The sequence below is a fragment of the Empidonax traillii genome, unplaced genomic scaffold, assembly GCF_003031625.1.
Source record: "Empidonax traillii isolate 1590-97213 ecotype Southwest subspecies unplaced genomic scaffold, ASM303162v1 scaffold1414:size197169, whole genome shotgun sequence".
NCBI lineage: Eukaryota > Metazoa > Chordata > Aves > Passeriformes > Tyrannidae > Empidonax > Empidonax traillii.
The window spans coordinates 1,637-16,200 of record NW_020956607.1 but is presented as its reverse complement, the minus strand read 5'-3'; the positions used below and the strand labels follow the sequence as shown (position 1 = coordinate 16,200).

Sequence of the window (14,564 nt, the reverse complement as noted above, 5' to 3'; positions counted from 1 at the left end):
CCGCGACACCCCCGCGCCGGAGGCTGCACCCCCATCCCCGCCCCGGCCACCCGCGACATCCCCGCGTCGGGGGCTGCACCCCCATCCCCGCCCCGGCCACTCGCGACATCCCCGCGTCGGGGGCTGCACCCCCATCCCCTCCCCGGCCACCCGCGACATCCCCGCGTCGGGGGCTGCACCCCCATCCCCTCCCCGGCCACCCGCGACACCCCCGCCCCGGGGGCCGAGGTCCAGCCCCTGCTCGTGGCACCCTTGCCCCGGGAAAGGTTCCGGGGTCCAGCCCCTGCCCGTGTCTCTGACAATGTTTTGCCTAAATCAGCCCAGGACTCCCCTCGACGCCTTCGCAGCAAAGGCTTCTTGCTGTTTCGTGGTCAGTTCGGTGTTCAGCAGGACTCCCGGGGCCTTTTTTGTGGAGCTGCTTCCCAGCCGTCCGTCCCTGGCCCGCCCTGGGGTGGTTCCTCCCAGGGCAGGACCGGCCACTGCCCCGTGCTGACCCTTCCCAGGCTCCTGCCCGCAGTCGCTCCAGCTCGTTCCGGTGCTTCTGCACTATGGAGCAGAACGCCCCGCCGGGTGCAGTCGCCCCTCCTCGCTGGGTGTCACCTGTCACCGTGCTCAGGGTGCTCTGCCCGGCCTCCAGGTCCCTAATGACAGCGTTAGACTGGACCGGACCCAGTACTGACCCCGCGGTACATTGGTCATTACCGGCCACTGACCACCCCGTTCTGGTCTCAGCCGTGCAGCCCGTGTTCACTGCTCCTCGCGGCTCATCCAGCCCACGCTCCCACAGCTTCTCTCACAGGATCCCACGGGATGCAGCGTCAAATGCATTCCTGAAGTCTGGGTGGGCACTGTCCCCTGCGTTCCCCTCGAGCACCAGCTCTGGCATTTCACCGCGGAAGGTGATGGGGTGGTCAGGCACGACAGCGCCCTTCCTGTCCCTCCCGTGCTCAGAAGATTCCCGGGATCAGTTGTGTCGCCACCTGCCCAAGGACAGAAGTGAGGCCGAGCCCTGTCCTCAAAAAGTCCCCCCGTGAAGGCAGCCCCCCCTTACACACGGCTCCCACGTATCTCAGCATATGGATATGCCTGGGGATCCACTGGACTCCCACATCCGACAAACCCCCTGCACCCTGCCCCGGACGCCCCTCCCCGGTGCTCGGAACGGCGGCACCGGCGGGCAAGACCCCCCCTGTCCTGCAGCCCAGCGGGGGGGCGGGGCCACGGCGGGGGGCGGGGCCCGGCGGTACCCGTGCCGGTGCCCGCTGCCCACGGTGCCGCTCGCGCCCGGGATGGAGCCCCCGACCGGCACCGAGAACGCCCGCCTGGTGAGCCCGCGGGGCGGCCGCGCCGACGGCAGCCTGCGCCTCAAGAGGTACTGCCGGCACCGGCACCCATCGCCCCGGTACCCCATCACTCTCACCACCGTCATTCCATCACTGCTGCCTCCGGCACCGCCGGCATCGGCACCTGCATCACCGGCACCCCCATCACTGGCACCCTCATTGCTCCGGCACGTCCGACACCGCAATCACCACCGGTACTCCCATCACCACCGGCACCTCAGCGCCCCAACATCCCCATGACCGGCACTAGCACCTTCATCACCGGCACCCCCGGCACCCCGGCACTGCCACCCCATCAGCTCCCAGGGCTCCCGGCAATTCCTCGCACCGCCAGCTCCATCATCCCCCCCCGTCGCAACCCCAGGTCCCCCCGCACCCGCACTGCCGGCACCGGCTCCCCCATTACCCCCTGCATCTCCGTCGTCCTCAGCTCCCTTGGCACCCGCAAGCCCACGGCTCCCTCCCTCCCGGCACCGGCACCCCCGGCACGTCCCTCCCCGCCCGCCCCCGCGTCTTCATATATCCAACACGGACATCGGCACCTCCGCAGCCCCCGCGCCAGCCCTGACCGTCCGCCACCGGCACCCTCACCCCGCCACCGGCACCCGCGCCCTCCCTGCTACCGGTACCTCCACTAAAGCGGAGCCAGCCCCTCCCGTGCGCCAGCCCCGCTCCCCCCTCGGATGTCCGTCCGGCAGCTACCGGGGCCCAAACGTCACCGACGCACACCGGTACCGGCCATCCATCACCCGCCCACACCGGTACCGTCCATGCATCACCCCCCCCGGCCCGGTTCGTTGTCCGTCCCCACTCCCTCACGGCTGCCCCACGCACCAGCGCCCCGGCCCCCGCCTCCTTTACCACGCCTCACGTCTCCGCACCTGTGCCCCGTCCCACAGTCTGGCTCCAGGCGCAACACCTCGGTCCCACTGGCACCTCCCCGCGGGTACCCGCACCGCCCCCGGCTCCAGTCCCGGCAGGAGCCCCGTGCCGCCGCCTCCTGCTGCCGCCGCCGGTCCCTTTGCTGCCCATCCCGCCGGGGGGGGCTCAGCCAGTGTCCCATCGGTTGCCTGGCTGCGGACCCCAGGGTGGTAGCGGGACCCTCGGGGTGCCAGGCAGGGGCACGGGAGACGGTGTGGCCAACAGCGACCCCCGCCCCCAGTTTGTTCACAGGCTCCCAGGACCACCCGGCACTGGCGCCTCACCCGGCTTCAGCTCTCCACTGCCGCTGCAGCCTCCCGGCCCCCAGCCCCGGGAGGGGCAGGCTCCCCAGCCGGCAGCTGAGAGTCGCCTGCGCCGTCTGCTGCCTCTTCATGGTCGGGGAGGTGATAGGTAAGGGGGGCCGGGACGAGGCGAGTGGTTGCCGGCGGGTCGCGGGGTGCCAGCTGCTCTTTGCCCGCAGGCGGGTACTTGGCGCACAGCCTGGCCATCATGACGGACGCGGCCCACCTGCTGACGGACTTGGGCAGTATGTCCGTTAGCCTCTTCTCCCTTTGGGTCTCCACCCGCCCACCCACCAAGACCATGACCTTCGGCTGGCACCGCTCAGGTGAGCCGAGGGGCACGGCCCCGCCGGGTTCCACGGGAGGCACAGCTCCACGGCACCCCCATGGCCGCGTGGACACTTAGGGCTCCTGTCCCACAGAGATGCTGGGCGCACTGGCCTCTGTCCTCTCCATCTGGGTTGTGACCGCGGCCCTCGTCTACCTGGCGGCCGCCCGCATCATCAGCAACGACTACGAGATTGAGGCGCGAGCCATGCTGGCCACATCCGCCTGTGCCGTTGGCATCAACCTGGTGTATGTCCCATGCGGCCCCTGTGCACCTTCAGCCTGAGCCCTGCCCCATGTGTGCCCCTGGTACCCCAAGACCCCCAGCCTGGCCCCCTTCTGCCCCTGTGCACCAGCCTTATGTCCCCAAGCACTGCCTCCTCCTCTTCTCTGTCACGCCCCTATGCTTGCAGCTTCCAGTCCACGTGCTTACATCCCCATGCCCCACATCCCCTGGCCCCCCAAGCAGCACCTTCTGAGCTCTGGCACAAGCCCCAGGCCCAAATCCCTGCCCAGTCCCACGCACATCCCAGCAGTGCTGCAGCTTCCCTGGCTGTGCTGTACCTCCAGCCCCACTCCCCTCCACCATCCTGGGACCCAGCTGTGCCTGCCTGTGCCCCCTTTGCCCGTGCAGGGCATGGCAGGACCAGTGGGGCCCCCATGCCAATGCGGCACTGAGCCAGCCCTGCTCTCCCCAGCATGGCCTACATCCTGCACCAGTCCCCTGCCGGCCATGGCCACGGCACAGTGGGCTATGAGCAGCTGGAGAGCTCTGGGGGGTGCCAGCCCAGCCGTGCCCCCCTGCCTGGCAGCACCAGCGTGCGGGCAGCCTTCGTCCACGTGGTGGGTGACCTGCTGCAGAGCGTCGGTGTCCTCGTGGCTGCCACTATCATCTACTTCAAGGTGCCCAGGCTGGACTCCACCTGCACTGCCTGCAGGAGCAACTCCTGCAGCCCCATGCAGGGTGCCCTGGGGACCCCACCCCAGGGGCCCAGCTCAGCTCTGCCCCCTAGCCTAACATTGACCCCTCTCTGCAGCCTCAGTGCAAGATTGCAGACCCCATCAGCACTCTTTTCTTCTCGGTCTTTGTCCTTGGTTCCACCTTCACCATCCTCAGGGATGTCTTCAGGGTCCTCATGGAAGGTGAGTGGTGAATGATGGGGGCACAGAGGCTCCCGGGGCTGCAGCTGCTGCAACACTTTGCCCATGAGGCAGCTCACCTCCTCTGCTCACCCCAGTCCACTCCTCTGTCCTTCCCTCGCCCCCCAAATATCCCCAACCCCTCCTCCCCATCCCAGGTACGCTGGCCCCACTGTGCCCAGCTTAGTCCCCCTGGGGAAGCCCCCAGCCTTGGCAGCTCCCACCAGGTGCCCTGGTCCAGGTGGGGGCTGTGGCTGGAGGCCAAGGGTGGCCCCCAATGACCAGGTGGTGCTGGCAGGGACACCACGGGGCACTGAGTTCGATGCGGTGAAGGAGGTGCTGCTGGAGGCCAGCGGGGTGCGGAGTGCCCACGACCTGCACCTCTGGGCGCTGACGCCGAGCCACCCTGCTGTGTCAGTGCACGTAGCTGTGGGTGAGTGACCTGCACAAGGCACGGCTGGGGGGTCCCCCTGGCCATGCCTGGGCTGAACTCCTGCCCTGCTGCCCCCAGAGGCTGGCGCCGACCCCGAGATGGTGCTCTGGGATGTCACTGCCCGGCTCCAGAGCAGGTTCGGCTTCGCATCTTGCACCGTGCAAGTAGAGCAGCACCGGGAGGAGACAGCAGCCTGTCCCCACTGCCAGGACCCCCATGCCTGAGACCCCTGCCTGCTGCTGCACTGGGCCTGGCCTAGCCTTGGCTCCCCCTGCCCTGGAGCAGGCCAGTGCTTGGGGTGCTGTCCCCTGCTGTCCCCACCCCACTGCTGTGTAGCCCTGGAGTGCGACAGTACCCTCGGTGCACAGTCCTGGGTGGGACGGACACGTGGCCTGGGTCCAGCAGCCCAGGGGCTCCCTGGGATCCTCCACTCGCTGCTGTGCCACAGCCTCTGAAGAAGGGGGATCCTGCCCCACCACTCACCCCCACGGAGCCCGGCTGTCCTGGCAGGAACAATGTCCCCTGTGGGGGACCCTAGATGTTGCCTTGGATCCAGATGCTTGTGCCCCCATCGCCCCCTTTGCTGCTGCTCAGGCTTGGGGAGGGCAGGTCAGAGGAGCTGCTGCAACCCCCAGGTGCGGGGGGCTGGGGCAGCCAGAGCCCAGAGGTCAGCCCACCACTGGCTGCTGTGCCAGGGCCTGATCCATCCCCCTTGCTGAGTTGTGTCTGTGCCGCTGATGTCCATCTGCCTGTCTGTGCCGGCAGCAGTGTCAGCACTGCCAATAAAACGTGTTGGAGAAGCAGCAGTGGCGCAGGAGCCAGAGGGGCATAGGGAAGGGGACAGTGGGGTTGGCACTGGACCCCCACAGTCATGGCCACAGCCACAGCTGCCCTGGCGCTGGCACCTCCACAGCTGTACAAAATCAACCACGTTTACTGCACAGCTGAACACAGGCTCAATGTGAGCAATTCCAAAGCTCCCAGCCCGCTCCCTGCCCCTTGGAGCACAGCAGGGCCAAAGGTGAGCGCAAGCACAGCCCCACACCAGTGGGGCCCACGGGCACTTCTGTGGGGTCAGACCCACAGCTTGACCCCAGGACATGCGCCAGTCTCACCACCCCCACCCAGCTCAGGCCAAACAGTGCAGACAAATCCTTCCGGGTCCGGAAGACGTGTCTGGAGGATCCCAGGAGCAGCAGGGAGCAGCCGTCCCTCCCGCAGCAGGGGCCCAGCAGGAAGGCAGCCCAGAGAGGGGCCACAGTCCCTGGCCAGCACAGCTGGCCCCGGTCCCTGCCTAGGGTGAGCAGCACAAGGGACCAACCCCCCTACTCCACCGGCAGTGGGGAGCACTCGGGGGGGCTGGGGCTGCCGGGCACATCCCTGTAGAGGGAAGCGAAGCGGGCCTGGCACTCTAGGAGCAGCCGGTGGCCCACGCCGGAGGCCAGTCCTGCCAGGCAGTGCACCCGCACGATGCCTGCCTGCCCACCTGACACCAGCCAGCCCTGCGAGTCCAGGTTGGGGCTGAAGCGCACCTGTGGGAAGAGGAGGGTTCGGGAGACAGGGGGCTGAGGCACCGGGATCTTGGCCCCCCCAGCAGCGCTGCTGCTGCAGGGCTAGGGCTGGGGCTGGGCCTGGCCCCCTCACCTTGTGCAGGGCCTCCAGCTGCAGGCGGTCAAGGTTCAGCTCTGCCTTCACCTCCTGTGTGTGCATCCTGCGCATGGGCTCCCGGCTCAGGAAGTTCTGAAAGCTGCGCTGGAAAGTGCCGGCACCACCTTGGGCTGCGGGCCCGGGGCAGGAGCACTGCAGGCACCATGGTCCCAGCTCTGCCAGAGGTGAGGTGCTGCCCCAATGCCCCAGCAGCGTCTCTTGATCCTGCCACCCCCAAAGCCCAGCCACAGCCCCACAGGCCCCACTCATGCTGCTGGACCACCAGCTGCACCCTGCCTTCTCCTACCAGGTCTGTGTCCTGGAATTGGATGTAGCTCCTGGCCACCATCTCGCTGTAGCACCGGGTCCTGGGCAGCGCCTGCTCAGTGCCCTTGGGCCCGGCAGGGCTGCAGGGCAGCAGGTTGGCTTTGTACACTGGCTGTGTAGTGTAGAGAGGGGCTCAGGGCAGGGCAGGGGTCCTGCTGCTCCTCTGCAGACAGGGGCCACAAGGGATCAGCAGTGTGGGGGGCCCAGGACGCTCTCCCCATGTCCCCTCCCTCCCTGGCTCCCTGTGTGCTGGGCCAGGCTCCCTCCCTACCCCAAAACACAACAGCCTCTTACAAATCTGCGGTCCAAGGAGCGCTTGACATGAAGGGGGCTGATGGCCAGGTCAGGCAGCACCGCAGCCACCAGCTCGCCGGTGATGTCACCCGCAGCCACCGTGTTCAGCCAGTCCGAGCCAGAGATGCTCTGCAGGGACAGAGGGCTGGAGGGTGCGGGGTCCCCACCACCCCCAGCCAGGCAGTGTCACCCACCCCCACCTGCGAGCCCTGGGTCCCAGCTGGTGCTGACCTGGCCCCCGGGACATAATGGCCCCACAGCAGCCCTTACCCACACAGTGCCCTTGCGAGGGGCCACGAAATAAGCCTTGAAGCCCAGGTACCCGGCGTCGATGTAGTGGATCCCGCAGAGCCCGTACCTGCAGTGAAAGGGACAGGTTAAGGACAGAGCTCTGTGCTGCCACGGGGACTGCACAAGCCAGGCACAGCCCATCTCCCCCCCAGATGCTGGTGGCGGGGGAGCTGCCCTTACTCTAGCAGCATGTCACAGGGTAACAAGGCAGCTCAGGGCAGCTCCTGGAGATTGAGAACCCACCAAGACCTCAGACCCCTTCAGCAGGACCCCTGCTGCCCTGCCCAGGGGCTGGCTATCCCCTGGCCCACCCTGCCTGTGCCCCAGGATGGTATGGGAGAGGGGACGTCACACTGTGCCACTGTGGTGTGACCCAGCACGAGCAGAGCCTGCCCTTGCCACGGCATTGTTGGACGGTCCCAGGAAGGGGGAGGCCAGAGGGGCCCGTGGGGGGTTGAACCAGGCCCCAGCAGTGGGGCTGAACCCCAGCACTCACGAGGCATAGCAGTTGTCCTGGGCCACAGTGATGCCGTTGTAGGGCAGCAGCCAGGCCACCTCAGTGCTCAGGAACCGCTTGATGCTATTGATGGGCTCGTAGAGCCGCCGCAGGTCCCAGAACTTGATCTTGCGATCACTGCCTGCCGTGACCAGGAAGTTGCTGAGAAGCAGGAGAAAGGTAGCACTGAGAGCCCAGCGCAGAGTGGTGGCCTGTCCTGGTGCAGGCTCCAGGTGGCCCGGGTCCTCCAGTGGCTCTACTGCCCTCACCATGGAAAGCCCAACCCAATCTCTCCAGTGCTGCAGAGGGTCAAGAGCCATTGGCACCATGGCCTCCTAAGCCCCTCTGAAGGAGGGAGCCCCTCTCCTGGCAGCACCTCACCTGTTGACCTTGCACCACTCGATGCTCCGGACTGCATGGTCGTGGGCCAGGAAGCACTGGAAAGGGTAGAGCTTGAGAGAGGCATCAGGCTGGTGCACACACTGCAGCAGGGACTTGGTGAGCAGGTTCCAGATGGCCACAGTGCCTGTGGAGAGACCCGTGTCCCTAAGGTGCTGCTGATAGCACAGGTGCTGCAGTGTGGGACGGGCAGTGGCACAGGCAGGACTATGGAATACGGCGGCCAGGCTAGAGCTATGGCTCTGAGCAGGACAGGATGGTAGCAGGACCTGGCAGCAGCACGGGCAGGGCTGTGGGAGCTGTGGAACACAGCGGCCAGATGGGAGCTGGGGCCAGGGCTCAGAGCAGGACAGAATGGCAGCAGGACCTGGCAGGACAGCACAGAGCTGCAGATCACTAGAAGGCTGGCAGAAAATTCCATCCAGGTAAGTTGAGCAGATGTGGATTAGGCCAGAGCCACATCCTGGAGCCGACAGGTACGTGAGGGTGACGGTGGTCAGCCCAGAGAAGCCTTCCCCCACCCCAGGGATGGGCAGGGGTTCCAGCACAGTGCCCACTGCTGGCCGCTGCTCTCCCCATCCCTCACCCCTGGAGTCCCCTGTTCCCTGCCCCAGACAAGGATGAGGGAGCTCCAGTGTCTCTGCCAGGGCGAGGGCTGCTCTCCGAGTGCTGCTGTAGGAGGCAGGAAAGACTCACCATCATAAAACCCTGCTGCCAGGTGATGGTGGGGCTTGGAGGGCATCCAGGAGAGGCTGAAGCACTGCCCACACTCGGATGCATTCCCTGCCTGGATGGAGCCCACCTGGAGCGTGGCAATGCACTGCACCTGGGGGCCAAAGGACAGTCCTGGGTCACAGCCCGGCACTGAGGCCATCCACGCTCTGAGAGCTGGGATGGGCAGGGTGGGAGCACAGCTCTGCTCTGCTCATCCAGTGCTCTGCAGGTGCCCCGGCTCCCCCCCCACTCTCCCACCTGCACTGACCAGAGGGCTTGCTGGGTACTGGCCCTGATAGGGACCACCGTGGTGGGGGACACTGACCTTGCAGATAAGGTGCTTGTGGAGGGGCCCATCTGGAAGAGAGCAGAGTGGGGTCAGGGCAGGCACCAGTTTTCTGGGAGCTCCCTGCCTGGAGCCTGGATTGCAGCTCCCCACAGCCTTGACCAGGACTCTTGGTTCCTGTCCTGCCACCCCCCCATAGCAGTGTCCTCAGCACAGCAGGAACCAGAGCACATGGAGCACCAAACCCAAGAGCCAGCAGGGGCAGGACCCCAGCCAGGCTTGCCTGTGCAGGAAGAAGCAGCCCACTGAAAGGCACTGCAGGCAAAGGTGAGGCAGGGCTGACATGCCCCCAACCCACCATGACTGGCACCAAAGTCAAGGGCACGTGATAATATGCAAGGGCCAGACCTAACTGTGACCACCCTGGGGACAAGAAGGAATGGCTATGCAGGACATCTGCTCCATGGGGTGATGGGGCTGAAGCAGGCAGAACTCCTGGGGAAGGAAGGCTGCAGAGACCCTATGCCCAACGGCTCAGAGTGTGGTGCCCGTGGGACCCCCCTTCCCCCCCCAGCTCCATCTGCCAGAAAATCCCCCCCACCAGCAACACCTGACATATATGCTGTGGGGACTCTGTCCCACACCCCTCAGGCCTGTAGTGCCCCTGCCCCAAGTGTGGGGCTGTCCTCTGGCACAGCAAGCAGCAGACAGGCATGTCCTAGCCCAGAGCGTGGCAGCTGTGGGTGGAGGCATGGAGGAGCCATGCATCTTCCCCAGCACAGCTGGGACAGCTGGGACACGGTGCAGAGACCAGCCCTGGGCTCTGCCAGGCAGGAACCCCAGGTGCAGGTCCCTGGTGCCCCCGGAACAGCCAGCATAGCCACGCCAGCCTGGATGCTGCCGGCAGGGCTCGGCACCGCAGTCTGGCGCTGATCCCGTGGCTGGGAATCAGCGCTCCAGTCTGCCTGTGAGGCACAGAGATGGTGTGTGCAGCTGCAGCTATCAGTGTGCTGGGCCCCAGCCGGTGGCAGGAGCCGGGGGGCCCCCCTGCCACGAGGTGCCACACGGGCGCTGCGGCAGAGGCCTATCCGCCCGCAGCTGACACAGGCAGAGCCAATGTGCCGCGGGGGCTGGGAGCCGCACCAGGAGCCCATTTCCCACTGTCAGTGTGGACGTGCAGGCTGTCGGCCACGGCTGAGCGCCCACCGCCAGCACGCGCTGGCCATCAATCCCGCCCAGCTCCGGCGCAGCCTATTACAGGCACCATTAGTCTGAGCCGGCCCAGCCAGGCTGGAGGGAGCAGCTCCAGCAGCAGGACACACTCCCTGTGGCCAGTAGGGATGTGGAGAATGGCTGGGGAGACACTGTGTGGCTGTACCATATGCTGCATCCCACCACAGCCACAGCGACACTGCCAAGAGCCCCCAGCTTTGGGGGCTGCCTGCCAGTCCTGTCCCAGTCAGCCTGCTGCAGCGTCCCCAGGACTGAACCAAAGCAGCACTGTTACATCCTCTGACACCAAAAAGCAGCCTTGGACCCCCACACTGTGCCTTGTGCCAGATGCCAGGCTGGGGGCAGCAGGGTCCCAATCCTGGGGGTAAGGTGGGCTCACTGCCCCATCGTGCAGCTCCTGGGCTGGGACACGGTCCTGCTGGCAGTTCCCCAGCACAGTGGGCTACGGTGGGCAGGGGAGCTCCAGCCCCAGGGCTTGCAGCCCCACCCCAGCACAGTGGGAGGAGGGCCAGGATGCCCCTACTGGGCGGCGCAGCTCTTCCTACCTTTTACCTGGGTTGTCTTGGCGCGGTGCAGGGCCCCGGGGTGGGGCAGGGCGTACACCACCACCCTGCCATCTGAGAAGGCGGCGGCCAGTAGGCCCAGCCGGCTCATCTGCGGGTGCTGGAGAAGGACAGACAGGCTCAGCCCTCAGGTCACTCCTCAGGACCCTCATGGAACCCAAGGCAAGTGCTTTGGGCAGCACTCACCGTCCGGGCAGTGGTGGGCGGCTCCCAGGCCCCGCTGGGGCAGAACTTCATGTCCCAGACACAGCCGTGGTCAGCAGCGATGGCGTAGGCCAGCCGGGCTTTGTCAGGAGAGCTGCGGGCACAGGTCTGGCCATGAGGAACACGACAGCTGTTGCCCAGCAGCTCCAGTAGACACAAGTGCACACCAGCAGTAGAGCTGGCCATCAGCACAGCCCCCATGGGGTTCAGGCCACAGCCCTGGGAGGGGATCAGCCTCACCACCCACTCAGCAAGGGAGAGACACAAGGTCCAGGCCCTGCCCCATCTCTGGGTAGCCCCTGGCCCCTTCCCCAGGCCCTGCCACTCACCCCTGCTCTGGCTGCAGCACACCCAGGTCCCAGAGCTGCAGGAGTGCGGGGCCTGTGTGCAGCCCAGCCACGCTGTGCGTCTCCTCCATGCTCCTGTGGCAGGACACGGCCACGTACTGTGGGGCTGCCGAGCCCTCGGGGGTCGGACACCACTCCATCGCCCACACCGGGCCACCCACAAAGAAGGAGATGTCCAGGCGCTCTGGGTGGGGTTGCAGGGAGCTGAACCTGACAGTGGGAGAGGGATGAGGGCTGCTAGGACCCCAGGCTGCAGCATGGACCAGCTGCCCACCCCATGGATGAACCTGGGGGCCACTGCCAGTCCTGGACAGGTCAGCCACCGCCCCACAGGGCCTGGGGACTCCCTGGGGACTCCCATACCTGTTTACCCTATACAAGGCACCGTCGTCCTCAATGCCCTCACGCTGGATGGAGAAGAGGGGAGACTCCTCCTCTGCTGGCAGGTATGGGGCAGCCTCACTGTGCAGGCAGAAGGTGAGACATGTCCCTGCCCCTCACCCAGTCATCCCAGTGCCCCAGCACTGTCCCAGCCTGTGTGGCCCCCCACAGCTATGGAGGCTCCACAGGCAAATCCAAGAGACCCCCAAAGCCCACAGCAGAGAGGTGTGGGAGCAAAGCTTTGCCCACCCTCTCACTCACTCTGCACACTGCTGGGACCTGCCCCACTTCCCCCCCAGCCCCACTCCCTCTCCTTCTGCTCCAACGGTACCTGTCAGAGAGACACGTCCACCTGTGTGCCATTGGGATCCAGTCTGGGAACTCCCAGTGTGAGTGCTTCTGCTCCCGCCTGCAGTGTGTGACAGGCCTCAACCACAGCCCCCTGTCTGGCACAGGCAGCACCCCCTGCCCTCACCCTCCCCATGGCACAGCCAGCAACCCCTGCCCTCACCCTCCCCATGGCACAGCCAGCACCCTCTGCCCCTGGCACAGCCCCTGCCCTTGCCCACAGCCCCTGGCCCAGCCCTGCCCCACCCCAGTGGAACACCCAAAGGTTTCTCTGCCCTTGGGCCTGTGCCAGTGACGGTACCAGGGCACCAATGATCATCCCGTGGCCCCCTGGGCCCCCCAGCCCCCCAACCCCCTGCTCACAGGCTGCAGGTGAGGCTGGAGCTCTTCTCCACAGGGGCCATGATGGAGTTGGGAAAGCCGTTGGGAGCGAGGCCTCGGCACTGGGACTTGGATCTCTGGAAACAAGAGAAGACTCAGAGCAGGCCCCAGATGTCCCCTGAGCCCTGGGGGACCCGCCTATCCCAAAGAGCACCATCTCAGCCCCTGAGAACAGGGCTCTCCCCAGCCACTGTCACCATGTCACGCTGGGCAAAAGACACAGAGTCCCACTGCAGGGACTTCCAGGATGCCAGGACCCCTCCAGGATCCACCTCTACCTCTCAGTGCTCCAGCAGGAGCCCAGGCTCTGCTCCCTCTCCCAAATTACCCGTCCCTGTTCCCATCCCCATTGCCTGTGGCCCTGTGGCACCCGTGTCTTGCCCCAGGGCTGTCCTGCCCCTGTCACTGCTGTCACACCCGGAGCTGTTCGTGCTGGGACACAGCTGAGGGGCCCAGGCAGAGCCCCAGCCCCTGTCCTCACCCCTGCAGCCGCTGTCCTCCCGCTGTGCCCTCGGGGTGCCTCCAGCTCCGGCTCCGACGCCTCGCTGAGCATCACATCACTGCCTTCCTCCTCCTCCTCCTCCTCCGCCTGCAGCACCTCCTGCGAGGGCACGAAGTCGGCATCTTGTGCAGGGTCGTCGCTGTCTGTGTCCTCCTCCTTCCTCCTCCGGCTCCTGCGCTTCCCCTGGACACGCTCGGGCTCTGGCTCTGGGGCCTCCTCAGTGGGAGCAGAGGGCTGGCACACGGACATCAGCTCTGCCGCCAGCTCCTGCAGGTACAGCAGAGCCCTGGAAGCCCAGGACAGTGTCCAGAGCTGAGCACGGGGCAGCATAGGGACAGCCCTGCCCCTCTGGCCCCTGGGCTGGGGGGGTATCTGCTCCAGCTGAATCACATCCCACTAGCACAGAACCCCCCAGCAACCTCCTCCTGCTTCCTCAGGAACCAAGGAATCTCCTAATGCCCTGGAACCAGTGCTCCTGGATGCAAACACATTCCTTAAAGAGGGAAATGATCATTCTGTGGGGAATCAGTTCATGTCACCAAAGCGCGACAAAGCCCCACAGGGAAGACACCGAGACCCCGTGGGGGAGGCAGAGGCCGTGGAATCATGGATTCAGGGGATGGTTTGGGTTGGAAAGGACCTTCTTATGCCACGCCCTGCCATGGGCAGGAACACCTTCCACTAGCCCAGGTTGCTCCAAGCTTTGTCCAACGTGGCCTTGAACACTTCCAGGGATGGGGCACCCACAGCTTCTCTGGGCAACCTGTGCCAGGGCCTCACTACCCTTACAGCCAAGAATTCCTTCCCCAAATCCCATCTAACCCTGTCCTCTGGCAATGGGAAGCCATTTTCCTTGTCCTGTCCCTCCATCCCTTGTCCCCAGTCCCTCTCCAGCTCTCCTGGAGCCCCTTTAGGTCCTGCAAGGGGCTCTCAGGTCTCCCTGGAGCCTTCTCTTCCCCAGGTGAGCACTCCCAGCTCTCCCCCAGGTGCCCCCCGACCACCACTGCCACCCCCACTTACACTTTGGCCGCCCTCCTTTTGGGCCGCCCGCCCTGCGGGGTATCCAGGCCGGCCCCCTCCTCGCTGCTCCCCAGCACCTTCTGCACCCGGAGGGGCTCCGGCGGCTGGGACAGCTCCAGCAGCAGCACCTCGGCCTTGCCTTTCCCGCCGCGCTTCCCGGGAGTCCCCGGGGGCGGCACCGCCCCGTTAGCAGAGCTCTCGCCGCGCCCCTCCGCCGCCCCATCGCGGTTGATTCGGGGCCGCACGGGTTTTTTCGGGGATTTGGCAGCTTCTCCTACACCGTCACAGTCCGGATCTCCCGGCGGCGACTCTTGCCCTGTCCAGAAACACCGGAATCAGCGCCAACCCCCTGCAAGACTCCCCGGCACGTCTCGGCGCACGCCCCGCAGCACCGGGCGCGGCGGCACCGCTTCGTACCCCGAGGAGCCCCCGTGCCCCGCCACTCCCGATACGTACGGAGCGCTCGCTGTTCACCCTCCCGCTCCCCACTACGGCTCCGGCTGCGCCCGGCGGAGCTCGATGCCCGTCGCAGCCGACCTCGGCGGCTCCGCTCCCGGCAGCGCGGCCCGCGGGCGGCGCTTGACGCCATCAGGGGCTCCCGGAGCCACCGCCCCGTTGAGGGGCCGCGCCGCCAGCACCGAACCGGAACCGGCAGTGGCGCTGGA

General features: G+C 66.3%; 2 protein-coding genes across 5 annotated transcripts in view; one reads left to right on the top strand and one right to left on the bottom strand.

Moving 5' to 3' along the window:
* The first annotated feature begins 1,265 nt into the window (after positions 1-1,265).
* Positions 1,266-5,079, top strand: SLC30A3 (solute carrier family 30 member 3). Its single transcript, XM_027907163.1, has 8 exons — positions 1,266-1,372; positions 2,506-2,675; positions 2,746-2,892; positions 2,989-3,142; positions 3,592-3,796; positions 3,931-4,036; positions 4,332-4,466; positions 4,545-5,079. The coding sequence occupies exons 1-8, from the start codon at positions 1,290-1,292 to the stop codon at positions 4,688-4,690; spliced, it is 1,146 nt and encodes a 381-aa protein (XP_027762964.1). The 5' UTR covers positions 1,266-1,289; the 3' UTR covers positions 4,691-5,079.
* A 303-nt stretch (positions 5,080-5,382) lies between these two features.
* Positions 5,383-14,564, bottom strand: part of GTF3C2 (general transcription factor IIIC subunit 2) — a 9,532-nt gene continuing 350 nt past the window's right edge. Inside the window, exons 2-19 of one of the 4 annotated variants that reach the window (XM_027907160.1) lie at positions 14,356-14,436; positions 13,900-14,215; positions 12,859-13,165; positions 12,360-12,454; positions 11,980-12,057; positions 11,631-11,729; positions 11,250-11,477; positions 10,903-11,014; positions 10,699-10,816; positions 8,960-8,991; positions 8,617-8,746; positions 7,903-8,047; positions 7,522-7,683; positions 7,005-7,092; positions 6,735-6,863; positions 6,421-6,552; positions 6,111-6,218; positions 5,383-5,998 (exon numbers count right to left, since the gene is read on the bottom strand). In XM_027907160.1, the coding sequence (XP_027762961.1) occupies positions 5,792-5,998; positions 6,111-6,218; positions 6,421-6,552; positions 6,735-6,863; positions 7,005-7,092; positions 7,522-7,683; positions 7,903-8,047; positions 8,617-8,746; positions 8,960-8,991; positions 10,699-10,816; positions 10,903-11,014; positions 11,250-11,477; positions 11,631-11,729; positions 11,980-12,057; positions 12,360-12,454; positions 12,859-13,165; positions 13,900-14,215; positions 14,356-14,436 (2,567 nt within the window). In that variant the 3' untranslated portion in view covers positions 5,383-5,791. Of the gene's footprint in view, positions 5,999-6,110; positions 6,219-6,420; positions 6,553-6,734; positions 6,880-7,004; positions 7,093-7,521; positions 7,684-7,902; positions 8,048-8,616; positions 8,747-8,959; positions 8,992-10,698; positions 10,817-10,902; positions 11,015-11,249; positions 11,478-11,630; positions 11,730-11,979; positions 12,058-12,359; positions 12,455-12,858; positions 13,166-13,899; positions 14,216-14,355; positions 14,524-14,564 lie in introns of those variants that run through there. The other 3 variants (XM_027907159.1, XM_027907161.1, XR_003573849.1) reach the window with 3 other exon arrangements.

Bases quoted from the DNA above. Each gene is read 5' to 3' on its own strand.
- SLC30A3 (XM_027907163.1), top strand. From the start codon at position 1,290: ATGGAGCCCCCGACCGGCACCGAGAACGCCCGCCTGGTGAGCCCGCGG. The intron at 3,797-3,930 runs GTGCCCAGGCTG...CCCTCTCTGCAG, and splicing joins CCACTATCATCTACTTCAAG to CCTCAGTGCAAGATTGCAGA. The intron at 4,467-4,544 runs GTGAGTGACCTG...TGCTGCCCCCAG, and splicing joins GTCAGTGCACGTAGCTGTGG to AGGCTGGCGCCGACCCCGAG.